The sequence below is a fragment of the Columba livia genome, chromosome 1 (assembly GCF_036013475.1).
Source record: "Columba livia isolate bColLiv1 breed racing homer chromosome 1, bColLiv1.pat.W.v2, whole genome shotgun sequence".
NCBI classification, from domain to species: domain Eukaryota; kingdom Metazoa; phylum Chordata; class Aves; order Columbiformes; family Columbidae; genus Columba; species Columba livia.
The window spans coordinates 66,336,140-66,353,475 of NC_088602.1; the positions used below are offsets into that span (position 1 = coordinate 66,336,140).

Genomic DNA, 17,336 nt, shown 5'->3' on the forward strand with positions numbered 1-17,336 from the left:
AAATGCAAACAAAAGAAAATGGGAAAGAAAAATATTTTAAGAGAAATTACATCCATTTTGGTTGTAGTACAGTTGAATCTCTATGAGCATCACAGTCTCACTTTTAAAAACATCTGTTCAAAAATGTATGTGATGCTGAAACTAATATTGTCACTAATTATTTCAGATTGAGTGTTTATTACCATTGTGCCTTGTGATAATCTATGACTTCATTTTAATGTCATTTGAAGAGAGCCAGAAAAGACAGATCATCCAGGGTAAAGGCACAGGCTTCCTCTGAGGTTCTGTTTTTCCCAGCTTCAGATAGTCATAGGGTTATTTTTCTGGTTCCCCAGCATGTTGTGGATGAGTTACTTAAGGCATGCAAGGTTCTCAGAGTAGTAATCTGTGTTTTATAGAAACCTCCGCAGTAAGTATTATTGCAGAGAGACTCAAAGGATGTTCAGGTGAAAACATACATTCTGTTCCTATATTGTGAGGATCTAGACGAATAACTTGCCTGCTATGATGTGCAGCCAAAGTCTGACTCTGATAGATAGGGAAGTGTCCATTTAATGGTGGGTGCTCAACAACAAATTGCTTGGGATTCCTGTTGTACTTTTTTGTGTGTGACTTAACCGATTTGTTGGTGGTATGTATTTTGTTTTGTTGTTGTTTTACCAAGCCAATCTTGCCTGTAGGAGGTATCCAAAGGATGGCTCTTGGAATGCTGCTTTGCTGGAAGTAGCCCAGTCATCATACTGCTCTGCATGCAGCATAATTTCAGATACAATCTTCTCTAGGAAAACTGAGCAAAACTTTAAATTGCCAGGAATATAAATGTATTCAGTAGGAAGAAAACCATTCTTTACTTGGCTGTGACTGATTTGTTTTAAGGTAGTTTTGAGAAGCCTTGAAAAATCTCTGATTTTACCATGAGGCTGTGCTTGCCAAGTACATGTAGCTTTATCTGTCAAACGCTGGAGGGGGAAGAAACAACAACAAACCAAACAACAAAAAAAGGATTGGTGTTTTCTGAAAACCATGAGTGATTAATGTTTAGTTGCCAAAATGTAAATACCTCCTTAATAACAATACTGTGATTAAGACTTTAAGAAACAAATCTTATTTTTCTGAAAGTACAGCACTTTATCGCTTCATCCAAGGCACGACACTCTTCTCTGGAAGCTGTCATTTTAAAGTGTAATGTCTGTGGGAGTGATTAATGCCCCTGATGTATTTTTAATCTTCATGATATTTGCAATTAATCCTTGCAAAAACCCTACGATAAAAACAATTGTTGTCATTATTTTATGGAAGGGATGCAGAGGGGAGAAAACATCCCAGAGCAGATAGAGTCAAAATAGGACTATATCTTTCTCCTACAGGGCATTAAATCAGGCTTTCATGTGTCTCAGAACAATCTGGATATTCTGATCTCTTCCCTAATGGCAATTTATTATTACTCTAATCATTGAGTGAGGTTTGCAAATAGTTTTTTGAGAGAACAAGCAGAACCTCTACTTCTCTCTTGTAGGTGAGCGTCTTAATTGTTTGGTTACAAGTCATGCCTCTGTCTGTCTAGTCCAATTAATCATGAATTCTTCACTTGCACGGAGTTTCAGGAGATGGTGGGAAAACTCTGTCCATTAATATTATCCAGTTGGATGAATAGGAAGTTCTTCACAGAGTATGTGGCTCGGGGTGGGGAGGATGGTCAGGCTATTAAATCTCTGAGGTTTGAGAATTCACGTAAGGCTATTATCCTAGATAAATACATTTTTACTTTAAAAATCTGGCTTTAGAGTTGGAATTTTTTTAATTGTGAGGTGCTCAGTTATGTTAGTGTTTGGTTAAATTGGCTCCATTAGGAGTCTGATCCTTTTGAAAACTCTGTTTGTGTAGTGCCTGATTCACGACCTTGCTGGTGTGGAAGCTTTTTTAACCGTACAGGTCTGCAGCTTTTGGTGCATGAACTTGGTGGGCCTGTCAAAGGGCTTTATAGTGCCTGTGAGGGTTTTCATCCTGGATTTAGACTTGTAATTCTACATTGTTCTGCTTGTGGATATGGGCCAACTTGCCTTAATATGTTTCTGTCATTCAGAATAACTTTCCTGTCTGAATGTCAAACTGGCCTTGGCATAACCTTTAGGGCAAGGAAGTGGTAAGTCAAGGAAATCCTCCCTAAGCTGTAGTCATACTGCTGGTTCTGCAGGTGTGTCAGCCTGTTATATAAACAATTGTGTGATGTACATTTAGAAAAACAAACAAAAAACCCACAAAAACATTAGTTCCACTGTAGTGCGAAACCTTACCTCTGATTCCTTCAACCTTGATGTAAGCTGTATGTGAACACAGAGATGCCAAAGATCCTCCTTAGAATTGTGCTTTCTGAATTCTTTGTGACGGCAATTTGATCAAGAGAGTTTCTGCGGCACCTCTCTGTGTATGAAAGAGACTTTGGGGTTCTTCAAATCTGTCCATATGGTATTTTCTGTCTGGTTCCTTTTGCAGTTCCATTCTTTTTTGCAGTGTAACAAAATCACTCTTCCTAGAAGTTTGATGGAAGGTTGCTTACTCCTGCAGAACCAGGATATCAATCATGGTGTTTCTGGAAATACACAAATGCCTTTCTGAGCTCCCCTTTCCCTGCTGTGGATATTGAGCACACACAATTAACACGTTTTCTGTTGGAAGCCGGTTTCCTGTGTGCGATGTAGCTGCACTGTCTTCACTGCAGCAAAACTGGCAGAGTGGTATTTGTGGTGCAGCTGGCGACTCATTTTTTCATCAATTCCTCCTTCACCAACTAAGCCAGATGTTTCCTGCCACTGCGTAAACAATATGTTACATTATTTGTATGGGTTTCTGTAGTCCAGAAAAATAACTGATTGTAAGTGTAGCTGAGTAATGTATAACTTGACAATTCTGTACCTGTAGTTGCCAGATTGCCATCATTCACTGGGGAAAAAAAAATGGAGTTTTTCCATTAATGTTATAAAAAATAATTCTAAATCCTAGCCTGAGGGTAAATAACTTTAATTCAGCTTAGACTTCAACACTGTATCCCTTTTTTGCACTGAGAATTTACTTTACCTAATTAACATAAAATCCAGTGGTTTTTAAATTCAGTTGGATTATACTGAATATCTGTTCTGGTATAAACCTTCCTTACCTTTTCCCCAGAAGACGACAGAGTTTTTATGATACCACCATGATATCACAGTGTCCCCCTGCAGTTTGCTTGGTAGTCTGTTGTGGGTTCTTTTGGGTTACTGTTTGAAGTACTCAGCTATACTTGGTAGTTACATACAACTCAGTAGCAGTGCCATCCCCTGAAGGGTGGAACAGCAGCTGCATTACTGCATCCTCGCTCCTGTCCTTGAGGTCCCCTTTCCTGGGTACCTGTCCTTTCTTCTCCTCTCAGGGAGGTGCCTGTGACTGTAGCAGCTTTTTTTGTTTTCATGCTTCTGAGGCACCTTGTTGTCTGCTTAAGATCAATAAGTAATAACCATGAAAATGTATGTGCAAAGCCTGAATCTAGGCAAAGTACTTCATTAGCTGCTTGAGATCCAAAGCACAGGTTACAGAAACTGAGGGCACTTTAGAAGCTTTCTGCATGTATGTTAACACTGCATATAACCTACTCCTCCTTCTGAACATCCAGTGTAATTTGGATCCTTAGGTTGAGCCTTGTCTCTTAAAGAGTAATGGCAGAATGATTTCTGTGGTGATATTCTGGGTATGTTTCCTGTGGTGCTTATTGTTGCAGAGTCCCTTACGTAACTGTTCCCTATTAACCTTGTTTGTCTTGACGATCTGAAGTTGTCAGCTCTGTAGTGTAGCCTGGTTTATGGCTGCTTGTTTTTCTTCACTTTAAACTACATTTTGTGGCCCAGTTGAAAGTTAAAAGGAAAATCAGTGTTCTGATAGTCTTTGTGTAATCACTTAAACGCTTAACAGTTTCAAAAGGTTTTTTTTAATAGAAAATAAATTGAGCAGATGAATCTTTTTGTGAACACAGAGAAACAGCTGATACATGTTTGCTGTGCTATTTTATACTGCAGTTTGTCTTCCTTAAAACTTTTTTCCATATAAACTGTGTAATCAATGAGCCTTGTTTGCTTAGTAAGGCATTTGGTTATATTAGGTACCTTCTGTGTCTGCATAACAATGTATACATATTTAGAGAGAGAACACGTGTCCACAAGCACTTGGCTACCTTTAATGCAGGACTCTTTTGGCTTCTCTTTGGACTGATGCAGCTATCGCCTGCAATGGCCAGTCTTTTTACTCTTGTCAGTCTGCAGTTTCCAATTTGTGTGGTTCAGGTCTACAGGATTCTTTTCTTGCTCTTGCCATTTTTTTCAATATCCTTAATAAACAAGTCCAGAGCTCTGGTTTGTTTAATCTGGGTGCAATAACAAATTATAGTACAGAGAATTCTTGTATGTTTTGTTTATGTGATATCTTGTGGGGCTAATGACAGATAAGCATATCTGCTGATTTAGTCATCAGATAATTCCAGATGTGGAGTGGAATAGTCCAGTCCTTTTTTATTGAATTACTGTATTTTCTGATTTTTTTTATAGTCTCATGTAATTTCATCAGAATTCCTCCCATATTCTTGCACTGTGTTCTAGTCACTTGGTATGTGTGTGTATATATATCACGTATGTAACTTATTTAAATAATTTGTGATGATTAACGTACTTAATATTGTTTTAAATTCCTTCTGATGATAATAGAAAAAAATGACCTCATGTACTATTATATGGCACTGTAATGTTCTCTCTCTTCTTATTTTCCAGCTGTATGGGGAAATTTCGTCAATATGAGGTAATGTATATAATTTTTGTATAGAATATCCTTATCTGAAATAAAATTAACTTACCTTTCCCATCAACATGTATCACTGTATATAAAGTGGGTAGAAAACAGGATAGCAGCTCACTGTGTTGTTTGGATGGTTGCTAAGCAGCTGATAGCATTTTTTACACACAAGATGTTCGGTCTCAGAAAAGGTTGTATGTCTGCTGCAAATCTCGCCCAGGATCTTAGTCACACTTCAGCATCTGCCTTTCTTTACACAAGTTCATATTCTGATTTTGTTTTTTTCAGGCTAGTTGGTTGGCATAGCTGGACACATAGGCTTGGATTCTGTTTCTCTTCAGCACAGATCTGACTGTATCTCACTGGCAATACAGGCTTAAATATTGAAGAGCAGCAGATCCTGGCTTGCCATAATTATGTTTCTGTACCTAAAATAGGAAATGTGGATTTGAGGGATTTTTCCTCCTCCACTGTTAATTGGGAGAGAATCTGATGGTTCAACTACTGAAAAGCAAAGAAATCCTACGTTGTCCTAGAATTTTTGCCCTTAGAAATAGGAAGGCATACTATCCACATGCAAAACATGCAGATTTTCACAGCATTCCTGCTTGCATGTGTGTGTTTGTCCTCTGGGAAAATTCACCAGGAAGACACAACTGAAAAAGAAAGGGAAGAGGATCTGGGGACAGTGTGTTCCTACAACAAAGTCTTTGTGCACAGAAGACAAAATATTTTGCCATGTTCTTCTGTTAGTCAAGGGTTTTGGTACTCTGTTACCATTCTTAGGAGCACAGAGTAAAGAAAGTTTGAGGCATAGTAAGATAAATAATGAATTTTCTGTGGGCTTTGATTCACCCAGGACAGCTTACCCTGGGATCTGTTCCTGCCCCAAGCTGTCCACTTCTCCTGGAGTTTCCCACTCTTGCTACAAAGAGTGTTCAGCTGTCAGGCAAACAGCTGCTGAGCTGCTGCAGCTTCCAGATGGAGATATCATTTAGATGACCATGTTACCATGACCAGCAAACTGTGGCAGCTGTCACATGAGCAGCTGAGCATTTCCAAAGGAAGCACAAGAACCTCAGAGAGCGGTTTGAGGAGGGCAAGCAGGCATGGGATCCAGTGTATTTGTTCCCTGATAAGCCATACTTAAAAATTATGTGATCAGCTGCATCTGACTTATTTGAAGTGCCCATTACAGAGCTATCAAGGGGGAAGACTTTATGAAGGTCTGATGTTTGTCCTCAACCAATAAGGTTGTCGTTGTTAGGAGGAAGAACCCATTAAAAACTAAACTGCAGAATGCCAGTCCTTAAGTTCTAAGATTTGTAAATATACAATTAGAGGAACCTTTTTTGAGGGGATGTTTTAATATTCTGAGAGGTTTTCCAGATTTTCCTTGCTCGTTTAGTAGAGAGGAAAGGCTATGCATTTCACAGATTTTTCACACAGCTTTTTGTAAATTTCCATTATTTGGGAAAACACTTAAGTAATTCATGTGAATTTTTCAATATTGCTTCCTTATAGTTAATTCATACTGTGTTAACTAGAGGGTTTTTATTTGCCACTGTTACAATAAATTACAATTTGTTTTGAAAAAATTGTTCGGGTTGTGTGTCTTCATGTAGGAATTTACTGCACTGTTTACTGCTACAACAAAACAGATCTGGTCAATAAGATTTTTTCCTCAGTAATAGACTAAACTGACTCTTTAGTACAAGTTTTACAGAGGGATATGAAGGGAACCATTGCTCTAACAGTGTGGTATATGTACATCTGCTTAATAAAGGATCTTCTGTTTCCCTAGGTGTAATGACTTCAGGTCCCAAGTAAAGGAGCTCTGTTTTATTTGAAAGAACTCGATTTTATGTTGGCTACCCATGAATCCTCTAGTATGCAAAAACTTACTACTGTAAGATAAATAATTCCCCTTTCAGAAAGTTTAAGTGAAAAAAGAAATTAGGCAAACTTAAGGGAAATCGTTTAGACTAGATGCAGGAGGTGAAATTTAAAAATACATATTCTAAACTTGTAGAAGTGTACTGAAAGAACAAACACAACTAACTGAGATGCTTTACACAATTAGATGCTAAATGAGACCTCTCAGATTTGTGCAACGTCTTGGAGAATATGATGTTTTCACAAGTTACCTTTACATACTTCATTCTTCAGCATATAAGCTTGACTTAATTTCAAACAAGCAGCATTTGTGTGTTGAGTCAGTATTGCCCATCAGATAGTCACTTAAGTTTTGGTATAAGATTTTTTTTCCCTTGATTTTGTAGAAGTTCAAAGTCAAAGCTAGACACATTTGCCCTTCTCTCTTTTTGATTGAAATTACGGTTACAGTTATGGCATTTATGGCATCAAGGGAAAACACTTTTTTTTTTTAGCATGTTTGTAGCGTATAGTGAATGGAGACCCTAAAAAGACATCTTAGGCATTTGTATAGTAAAGCTACACTCAAAACTATTTCTGCTGACCCTACTGTAGTGCAGCGATTAGACACTTTTCTAGGATGAACTTTGTTTTCTCTGTACAATGAGTGTTGTTTTTATCATCATCACTCTTTCCTATGGGCTTGTTTCAGTTTCTGCCAAACTTGGTGACAAGACTAGCTAATTTCAATGGGAATTGGGCCATCTGCTTTCATTTGCTCTGAGTATGTCTTTGAAGTAATACTAACTTGAGATACTTTGAAGATAGTGTTTTAACAGGAGGTGCATGATGCACGTGCAGTGGACCAGCTGTTGCTTAGGTATGAATTATGTTTTTTCTTTTCTTGCCAACAGGTCTCTTCAAGAAAATGGGGATCAGAAGGTGGAAAGTAAAATAGAGGAGGTCAGTTTGCTAATAGTTGCATTCTGTTTTGTTTTGAGGATTCATTTCACTCGTTTCATATTGAAAGGGTGTATCTAGCTCTGTCTCATTACTCTCCATTCCACTAAAACCATTCAAAGCGTTGGATTTCTGTCTGTACATAAGTTTTTGAACTGTTTCTCATTACGGTGGAGTTCCTAACATAGATCTGTGACTCTTTTTTTTTTTTTTTTTTTTCCTCCAAAACTTTCTTGAAAGCAATAGTTCTACTGCCTCATTTCTTGCAGAGACTGTGGTAGACTCCTAGACTTCTCCTGAGCACTGTTTTTTTGTATCTAGATGGGCATAAATTCTTTCCTCTGTCGCTCTTACAAAATGTTAAGTATATATGTTTCATTAGAAACTTGAAACCTTCCCATGATGCTTTGCTTTGTTCTGAACTAATGAACAAAAATAACTGTTTGTGGTTGGGGATAGTGTGCTCTACCAGTGCACAAGTCTTGGCAATTTCTGGAGTAGACATATGGGTATTGAACACACTGGTGGTTCGGAACTTCTGTACCAATATCTCAGTTTATTGTGAAATATTGAGAATGTGTGCAACAGATCTTTCTCCAGGTGCTTTAGGCTTCCAGCCTAGTAACAATAAACCAAATAATTTAATAGATAACTAAAACCATTAAGGTCAATACCCCTTGTGTGGGTGTGTGAGACCATACTGGTCTAGTCTGGTGCACCCAGTGTCTTGTGTTCCAGCAGGTTTATATAGCAATAGTCCCTCTGGACACAGCAAGAAGCCTTCTGAAATTGCTTAAAATAAATTGAAAGATTGTGTTCTTAGTTGATGTCTTTTTCATACCTTTTTATTTTTTTTTCTTTCCCTAAAAATCTTGTAAACATTGAAACAAGCATTCTGAAAATCCCAGTTGTTTAACAATAGTCAAATGCATGAAAATCAGTGGGTAGATAGAATTGCTATAAGGTGTGAAAAGTTGCACATGTTGTTTTTAAAGCTTTAGTTGTACAGGATCTTGAGCCATCAGAATTAAGTAAACCGTTTCAAGAACTAGTTGCTGCTTCATAGAGCTAAATGTTTAATGCATATAAATTACATTGCTGTATTTCTTCTTAACATGAATATGCACCTTATTTCAGTTCATGAAGTTCCTGAATTTTCTAGCTCTAACTAGCAGTATTTGTACAAAACTAATTAATGGTGGTTGGTGATGTATTGCTATATAGTACAAGTTCAAGTGATAATTCTCTGGTAGCTTTCAACTTATGTATGACCCTAGATGGTATATTTTGTGACAAGGATTTTTGTAAACTTAAAAACAAGAGTTCAGGGACGTGCTGAAATTTGGCAGGACTGTTAGAAATTTGTGTCCTGTGATAACCTGAAACGGATGCTGACTGAAATTATTCTCTCCTTCAAAACACTGAAAATGCAAACAGAAGCCATAGTAGGAACACTACATTTTCTAACAAGTTTATTTTTATTAATATTTTTTGAAGCCTAGATATACTCTCAAATCATGATGTAAACCTTATCTTAGATTTTTAAACATGATGTTTCTTTAAATTCATATACCATGTTCTGAGAGAATTACAGCCTGTGCGCTGGAGCCAGTGCCTCTGTTTCTGTGTAGTCTTAAGTATGTGTATCTGCTGTCCATTTAAATAGTTGAGGTCTACTGACTGTCCTATTTTGCTGTTGGTCAATAGAGATTGCTTTTGACAACCTCAGGCAAGCCACCTGTGACTTCACTTTGCCAAACATGAATCATAACATTGGATGTTCTTATTGACAAGGCTGTGGTACTCATAACCTTGTGGTGTTTTGTTTTCAGTGGTAAGCAAGGGGATTTCACACTGTACTAGGTAACTTGATTTTTGGTGAAAAATATTCAAGGACTTTTTGACAGAAAGGATTCTTTAAGAGACAAGTTTATTGGAATTTCTTCAGTGAAGCTCTTAATAGGAGACTGTTTGCCATGATTTTTGCTGTGAAGTAACTTCCTATATGCATGTTTTGTGATGTGAATCTTGTTCTGTTCTTCAAAGTTTAAATGTTATTCCTTTAATTTAGGCTGTTGCGCCTCTAAGGGAGAAAATCAAAGATCTAGAAAAAAGGTACGTCTTTTTCGCTAAATTTCGGAAGCATTTAAAAAGCAGTTTCTGTTTGTATTGATCAATTCTGTCCTTGTAGACTTGAGATAAATGTTTTGTGTATACAGTCAGTGCTTTAGGATTTTTATTGTATCTAAGTGAGGATGAGACCTTGAATGCTGGAAGACATTAATGCTTAAGGTATCCAGGTTGACTAATCCCACTAAAGTAAACTGAGAGGGCTGGATTTCTGTGAAGTTCAAGTCCTGTGGAGGAATTTGCAGTTCTGAGTCCAGCTGGTGAATGGATTACCATGGTTTACTAAATCCAACTGAGATGTGTGCTAAAACATATTAGTTTCAACTTCAAGATACTGAAAATATGTTTTACCTCACATTTCCCACAGTTACCATGATTCAGCTAATGTACAGTGACTTGCTTATAAATCTTAGTCTGTGCATGTGCTTTGGATGAGCCCAAGTGATTCACTCCTCTCAGGATTTATAAGGGAATGCAATATCTTGGATTAAACTGGATGATGCAATTGAGCAAAAGCAGACAAGTTTTTTGATGGCCTGCAGTTATTAAATGTCTGCTGTACTTCCGCAAGCACCTTAAATTATCAACGTTGGTAAAAGAAAAAAAATCTGAGCTTGGTCTACTTATCCCTGGCTGCTTGTGTCCACCCTGCCACAATATTTCCTCTCTCTTGTGCCAGCAGAACCACTTGAGTGCTGATAGCGGGTAAGCTGCGTGGGGAAACCAGGCATTTCAGTCTCCTTGCAACTAACTCCCTCGCTCCCCAGCCTGGTTTCCCCTCTGCCAGATCAGTTCTCCCATCTGAGTGTCCACACGGGCAGATGCTTTTCATCACAAAATAAGGTCTGGAATAGGGGTGGGAACTGGCACCTCTGACAAGGATACTGCTGCTTTTGACAGTGATACTGTTTCACAGTTCACACTGTCGATATCCCAAACAACAGATAAATGAGAATGCTGCATTGCAAAGGGCCATGTCTGGACTTAGCCAAGCAGTGCCAGTGAGCCTGGATGGTTACGTGTGGCATACTGGTGGTTGTGTGCTATTCCTCTGGAGAGAGGGGCAGGATTCTGTTGCTTTTGGCCAGAGGTACACTCGATACCCACAGTGTTTGGTGTTCCAAGTTTTGGCTTGCCAGTGAGCCGTTGCCCCTTCTGCTCCCACGTCTTCTATGCCATTTAAAAAAAAAATTATCAGTTCTGGTTTTTTATAATCAATTTGAAAAATTCAGGGACCTGCCACATGCAATGTGTTTCAGTGACAATACTGGTCTTATTGCTCACCTCTTAATATACACATGAACTTTGTGGATCCAATAAGGTGATGTATTTTCAATATGAAACAAATTGTGGATTGTGCATGTGATACTGCCATCATACCAGTTATAATGGTCAAATTACAGAGTAAGGATTTTATGTTCAGATGAAATGATGCCCTGCCTCTGTTCATGTTACTTATTTAATCTTTATTGATAGCCTAGTATATCTTCAGCTGCAGTTGTTGGTAATTCAGGTATTTCCTTCTGCCATTCACAGAGGACCTTTCTGTAAGCATATCCTGATTGGCTCTTTTTTATAATTGTTATATTTTTCCAAATGAGCAATGAGTTGTTGGTTGGAACTGTTAAGTTAAAACTTCTTCCAGGAGCCATCTAAATGCTCTTTTCTTTTTGAGCAGAGTTTGCAGTGTATTGATGAGTCTTGCTTCAAATGCCTAGCAATGAGAAGAAATAATCAAAGTGGTTTTTTATTTTCACAAAATGTGAGCTAATGGGACCTTACAGCCCATATCAAAATATGGGCTCTTATTGCTGTTGGGTTTTTCAAATAATGTAGCAATTTACCTCTTCTGATTCAACTGCATGTGGATCATCGCAATTAGTAAATTTTGAATTTTGTATCTGTGTAAAATGACAGTAAATTACTACTCACTGTCAGCTACCTGAAGGCTGCTCCTGTTTGCAAAGCTTACTCTCTGGTGTCAAATGGTTTTTTTTTTTACCTCATAAGCTGATAAAACCTGAATGCAAGCCATCGTCATGCTTTTGGGGAAGCAGGAAAGACAAGAATTCCTTAATGCTAGTCTCATGACAAGAGATTGTTTAGCTGAAACTAAAGCTGGAAAGCTTTTATTAATAATTTGCACAGCAAAGTCATTGTGTATTAATCCACACAAACATTAGGTCAAGATAAACTTGCTGTTGTTGCCAAAAGATGAGCATTCAGCTGGATCAGTTCCAGACTCCTGCCCATTGCCTCTAAGCCAACAGTGGTGCAATGGAAGGACCAAAACTGGTTGTGAGGTCCCTTTGGCAGCAGTAGACTCCATGCTGGATTAATGTGACCTTAAAATAGTGGTCTTAAAAATGAAGGAGACTGACCTTTACCTTGCATCAAGTTATTTGGCACTTCTGGTTTTTTTTCTTAACTCTGTGAACCTCTTGCTGTTTTTGGTGGACTTGCCCTTCTCTCACAGGAAGGTTGTTTTACATGTCTGTGTTATACTTACACACTGCTGTTTCCCATTGCTTCAGCTTAAATCAAAGAAATAGGGTTACTGTTAGTGTCTCATGTGGTGATACAAAGCGAGTGTAGGTAGCTTCTTATTTCAGTCATCCTGTGTGCATAACATTGGAAGATTCTGCTGCTCTATTTCCCCTCTTCGGGAAACTGAAAACAGCTTTCACTCAGGGACAGAAAGTTAACACAAGTACAGAAGCATCTGTGCTTTGCCTCTGAATAATTTGTGTTGAGCCAGTACTGCAGGTTAGAAGCAGTGGAGGTGCTTCCAGATCAGAGGTGTAGAGTCAGTTCAATCAGAGTCTGTTTGTGAGTAGATGAAAATGTCTATGTGAACTCTTAGCACACACATACCCTGCGTGCTACATCCAATTGTATGTCTAGTGTGTGGACTTACTGGAGGAGAAGAGCAACCTCAGTTTGATTTCTGTCCAGTGTCACATTCATATTTAGTTAGGAAAAACCTGAGCTTTTAAAATATTGCCAAGACTACAGTGGTGCTTATGGGAATAAATAAAATAAAATTCACACCACCTTTCACACCTTCCTTTGAAGGAGTTTGTTGCTAAACGCAGAATGCATGCCGGTAGGGAGAAAAAGAAGTGATGTAAGTCTATGTCCATTAAATTGTTTGAAGCTCTAAGCATCAGTTTTAAGCTTGAAAGAGCACCTGAGGTTTGTATATCATGTAATTTTATTTTAGGATGTTTTAGTTTAAGTTCCTGTGAAGAAGAAGGTGCAAAAGATATAAGTGAAAGTAGCTTGAAGACCATCAAAACAATAGCATTCTAGCTGAAGAAAATCAAGATTAGCTTTTGTACTGAATAAACTCTCTGGTAAAAAATGTTGACGTATCTTAAGAAGAGTTTCTTCAACATTGATTGTAAACTTTACATTGATTATTGTGAAACTTTAAGGACTTTAAACTTCACATTGAAACTTTAAGGAGAATTGCTTGAAGTCAGTGTGGTAAGTCAAGATAAGTTGCTTTCTTTTCCAGAACTTGTTTGCTTTTTAAAGCTTTAAAACACAAACTTTTTTTTCTTTTGTGATGTCATGTCTGGCACCAGCAGAAGCTCCCAAAAGATAGAAGCCAGGTGATTCATTTGAGAAAGTCAATTAAGCGGAAATTTTAAAAGCACTTTTTGCAGATCAATTTTGCTATTTTTCACAGTGCTTTTACAATGCATAGGCATGTTCTTATGTTGGCCAAAATCCTTCTATAGAAAAAAGGAGTAAACATACCGTTAGTAGAACTTCAAAAATGGGAGGTTGCCAGAGTAGGTTTTCATATTTCAAAGACAGATATGTGAAAGAAGCAGCAAAGCTGAAACTTAACATGTTTTTTCTTCTTTGTTTTGAAATGTTCTGTAGTTTCACCCAGAAATATCCACCAGTGAAATTTTTGTCAGAAAAGGATCGTAAAAGAATCCTGGTAAGTTGGCATTTGCTCGGGGGTTATTTTAGGGAAATAAAAAATGTTCTGTGGATTGTAATCAGTCTTGTAGTATTAACTAAAGACATGAGCAGGAGTCAAATGAATTACCTTGGATGTCGTATGTGTTGCATGGTGGTTAGAGTAGTGCTTCACTTACTCTGATGTTCTCAGATTCATATTGATAGTAGACTTGGGCTCTGGTTTGGAGGTTTGATTTGCTAATTAAGCTACTGTTCCCTGCTTGCAGCATCTCAGGAGTGCATTGCCAAAGGGTCTTTGTGTCTGCTCCCAGGTGGATTAGACTTGCAGAGACTGGGAAATGTTTTAGGCACATCTTGACAGAAAGCTTGTGTGACAGAATTAGACAAAAAGTAGTAATAAGGCTAGAAAAGTAGCTGCTCTGCAGCACTATTCAGAAGGACCAGTGAATGAGGCTGAGAGAATATTCATCTCTCTGCTATCTTGTGTGTTGTTTCTGACATTTTGAAGCATGACAGGTGATTTAGGGTGGAAGAGGAAGGCAGGGTAAGTCAGGACAAGGAGTCATCCAAGGCATTCTTAAATGTCAGCTTTCCAGTTTTGTCTACACTTGAAGTTAGATATGTCCTTATCTTTTTTTTTCTGTTTCTCTCTGTCCTAGGGGGAAAAAAATGTCCATGCATTTTGAAGAGGCAGAGAAACTATAGCTACTTAAGATCTGTAAATACAGAATTTCTGCCTCTGTAGTAGAGAGCAAAGTCTGGGACAAATTCTTGCTAAAGTGCCTAACTTATCTGCTGTTTTGCTTTGCTTCGACTCTTCAAAATTTAGAAGAAAAACATTGAAAAGATGCAATAAAAAAACAAGTTTTGTTTTTACTGCATTATTAGACAGTAGTCTTCACTGCTATTGCAAAACTTTATAAAGAATCTGATGAAATCAGCTTAGTTCTTCAGTGTTATACCATCATTTTTGTGACAGTCTGAAGGAGATAGACCTATAGGCTTTCTGTTCCCTTGTTGAATATGGAAGGTACACTGAGGAAAATATCAGAGAGAGGCTGAATTCTGAAAATTCTTAGATCATGTGCTCATGTGTCCATATGTAAAGTTACCTCATATTTTTTGTGTCAGCAAGAAGAAACTTTCAAAAAAAAAATATTGGTGCAAGCTGTTAATAGGTTATGAAACTCTTAATACTAACTTTGAAACTTTGCTTCTTAAAGATACTGGAAATTTTCATGAAGTCTGTTTCTTCCACAGTGATGTCAAATAGTTGGAATATGGGTGTTTTCTGGTGACCTGGAGGTGAATAGCTGTTTGGTGACTGCATATTTTGCAGAGTTTAAATAAGTGAAGAAAAAGCTGGCCAAAAGAATCAGAGAGTGTTTCAGTTGTTTCTTCTCCCTCGTGGCTGGGAACTAGTTCAGTGGGAACTCAGATGGGCTTCCACAAGCCTCATGAGCAGTTTCATTCTGTTGTAATTGAACATTGCTGCCATAGTCCTTCAGGGAAAATTCTGAATGGCTGGAGTCAGCATATTGAGGACTTGTGTAGATTTAGCATGACACTTAGAAATTTCTTGGCAGTAAACACGAGACTTAGACTTCAGTAAAGCCTTTGACACCATATCCCACAGCATTCTTCTGGAGAAGCTGGCAGCTCATGGCCTGGGTGGGTGTACTCTGCGATGGATAAAGAACTGCCTGGCTGGCTGGGCCCACAGAGTTGTGGTAAATGGAGCCAAATCCAGTTGGTGGCTGGTTGCAAGTGGTGTTCCCCAGGGTTTGGTATTGGGGCCAGTTCTGTTTAATCTCTTCATCAATGATCTGGATGAAGGGGTTGAGTGCACCCTTAGTAAGTTTGCAGATGACACCAAATTGGGTGGGAGTGTTGATCTGCTGGAGGGTAGGAAGGCTCTACAGAGGGATCTGGACCTGCTGGATTATTGGGCTGAGGTCAGTTGTATGAGGTTTAACAAGGCCAAGTGCCGGGTCCTGCACTTGGGTCACAACAACCCCAGGCAGCACTACACGCTCGGGGAAGAGTGGCTGGAAAGCTGTCTGGGGTAAAAGGATCTGGGGGTGTTGATTGACAGCTGGCTGAACATGAGCCAGCAGTGTGCCCAGGTGGCCAAGAAGGCCAACAGCATCCTGGTTTGTAACAGGAATAGTGTGGCAAGCAGGACTAGGGAAGGGATTATGCCATTGTACTCACCACTGGTGAGACCCTACTTTGAATCTTGTGTTCAGTTTTGGGCCCCTTATCATAAAAAGGACATTGAGGTACTAGAGAGAGTGCAGAGAAGGGCAATGAAGCTGGTGAGGGATCTGGAGCATAAGTCGGATGAGGAGCGGCTGAGGGAACTGGGGCTGTTTAGCCTGGAGAAAAGGAGGCTGAGGGGAGACGTTATCACAGAATGTCAGGGATTGGAAGGGACCTTGAAAGATCATCTAGTCCAATCCCCTGCCAGAGAAGAAACACTTAGATGAGGTTACACAGGAAGGCGTCCAGGCGGGTTTTGAATGTCTCCAGAGTAGGAGACTCCACACCCTCCCTGGGCAGCCTGTTCCACTGTTCAGTTACCCTTACTTGCTCTCTGCAACTACATGAGAGGAGGTTGTAGCATGGAGGGGCTTGGTCTCTTCTCCCAAGTAACAAGTGGTAGGACAAGAAGAAATGACCTCAAGTTGCACCAGGGGAGGTTTAGATTGGATATTAGGAAAAAAATCTTCTTGGAAGGGGTTGTCAGGCATTGGAACGGGCTGCCCGGGGAAGTGGTGGAGTCACTGTCCCTGAGGTGTTTAGAAGGTGCTTAGATGCGTTTCTTAGGGATATGGTTTAGTGCTACAGGTAGGTTATGGTTGAACTCGATGATCCTGAAGGTCTCTTCTAACTGAAATGATTCTATGATTCTAAAAATTGGCAAGCCAAGTGAGCTTTGGTAGCTGATTTGCTTCATGTTCTATTGATACTGCTTCTTTTCCTGGAATCCTTTCTAAATAGTGGTTTTTCTCTGAATGCCGTCTGCAGCTGCAACCTGGAGATACCTACAGTGCTGACCTGATCAGACCACAGTTCTAGCAGTTACTTTATATTACACTGTGTCTGTTTGGAGACAGTTGCTAGTAGGGGCGGTATTTCAGCTGAGACAAGATACTCTGGCACTTGCATTCAAAAGAGCTCAAGTCTTCATCCTGTTGGTTGATCTACTTGCTCAGTTCTCTGAAGTGACTTCGCCACAGGCTTTTGTATACAAGAGGAGGAATTCTGTTAATATTATGTATTATAGTGTTAGCATGGGTTCAATCTGTTCTGTGTTTTGGGGGTTTGTTTTTTTCTGAATAGAATATGATAGACTAATTAAACATAAAATAATTATTAAAGGAATTCCATATGGGACATTAGATGTTTTGAGTCTGACTTCAGATAGCAGTGGAGGAAATTACCAGTTATAGTTGTGCCTTATAGTAGATGCTGAAGTTACCAAGCACTACTAAGTAATTAATTATTTTTATTAATGATGCCTTATTAAAGAATGTGTATTTAAGCTTCAGGTGCTCATGCTTCAATTCAGATATGGAAATAATTCACATACAGTATATGATTTTGTAGATTAATAT

At 38.8% G+C, this 17,336-nt stretch overlaps 1 protein-coding gene across 2 annotated transcripts in view; it reads left to right on the plus strand.

Annotated features, from left to right (window-relative positions):
- UXS1 (UDP-glucuronate decarboxylase 1) overlaps positions 1-17,336 on the plus strand; it is a 68,590-nt gene that overhangs the window by 8,978 nt on the left and 42,276 nt on the right. The window contains exons 2-5 of one of the 2 annotated variants that reach the window (XM_005505838.4): positions 4,791-4,818; positions 7,602-7,650; positions 9,719-9,762; positions 13,672-13,732. In XM_005505838.4, the coding sequence (XP_005505895.2) occupies positions 4,791-4,818; positions 7,602-7,650; positions 9,719-9,762; positions 13,672-13,732 (182 nt within the window). Of the gene's footprint in view, positions 1-4,790; positions 4,819-7,601; positions 7,651-9,718; positions 9,763-13,671; positions 13,733-17,336 lie in introns of those variants that run through there. The other variant, XM_065060144.1, reaches the window with a different exon arrangement.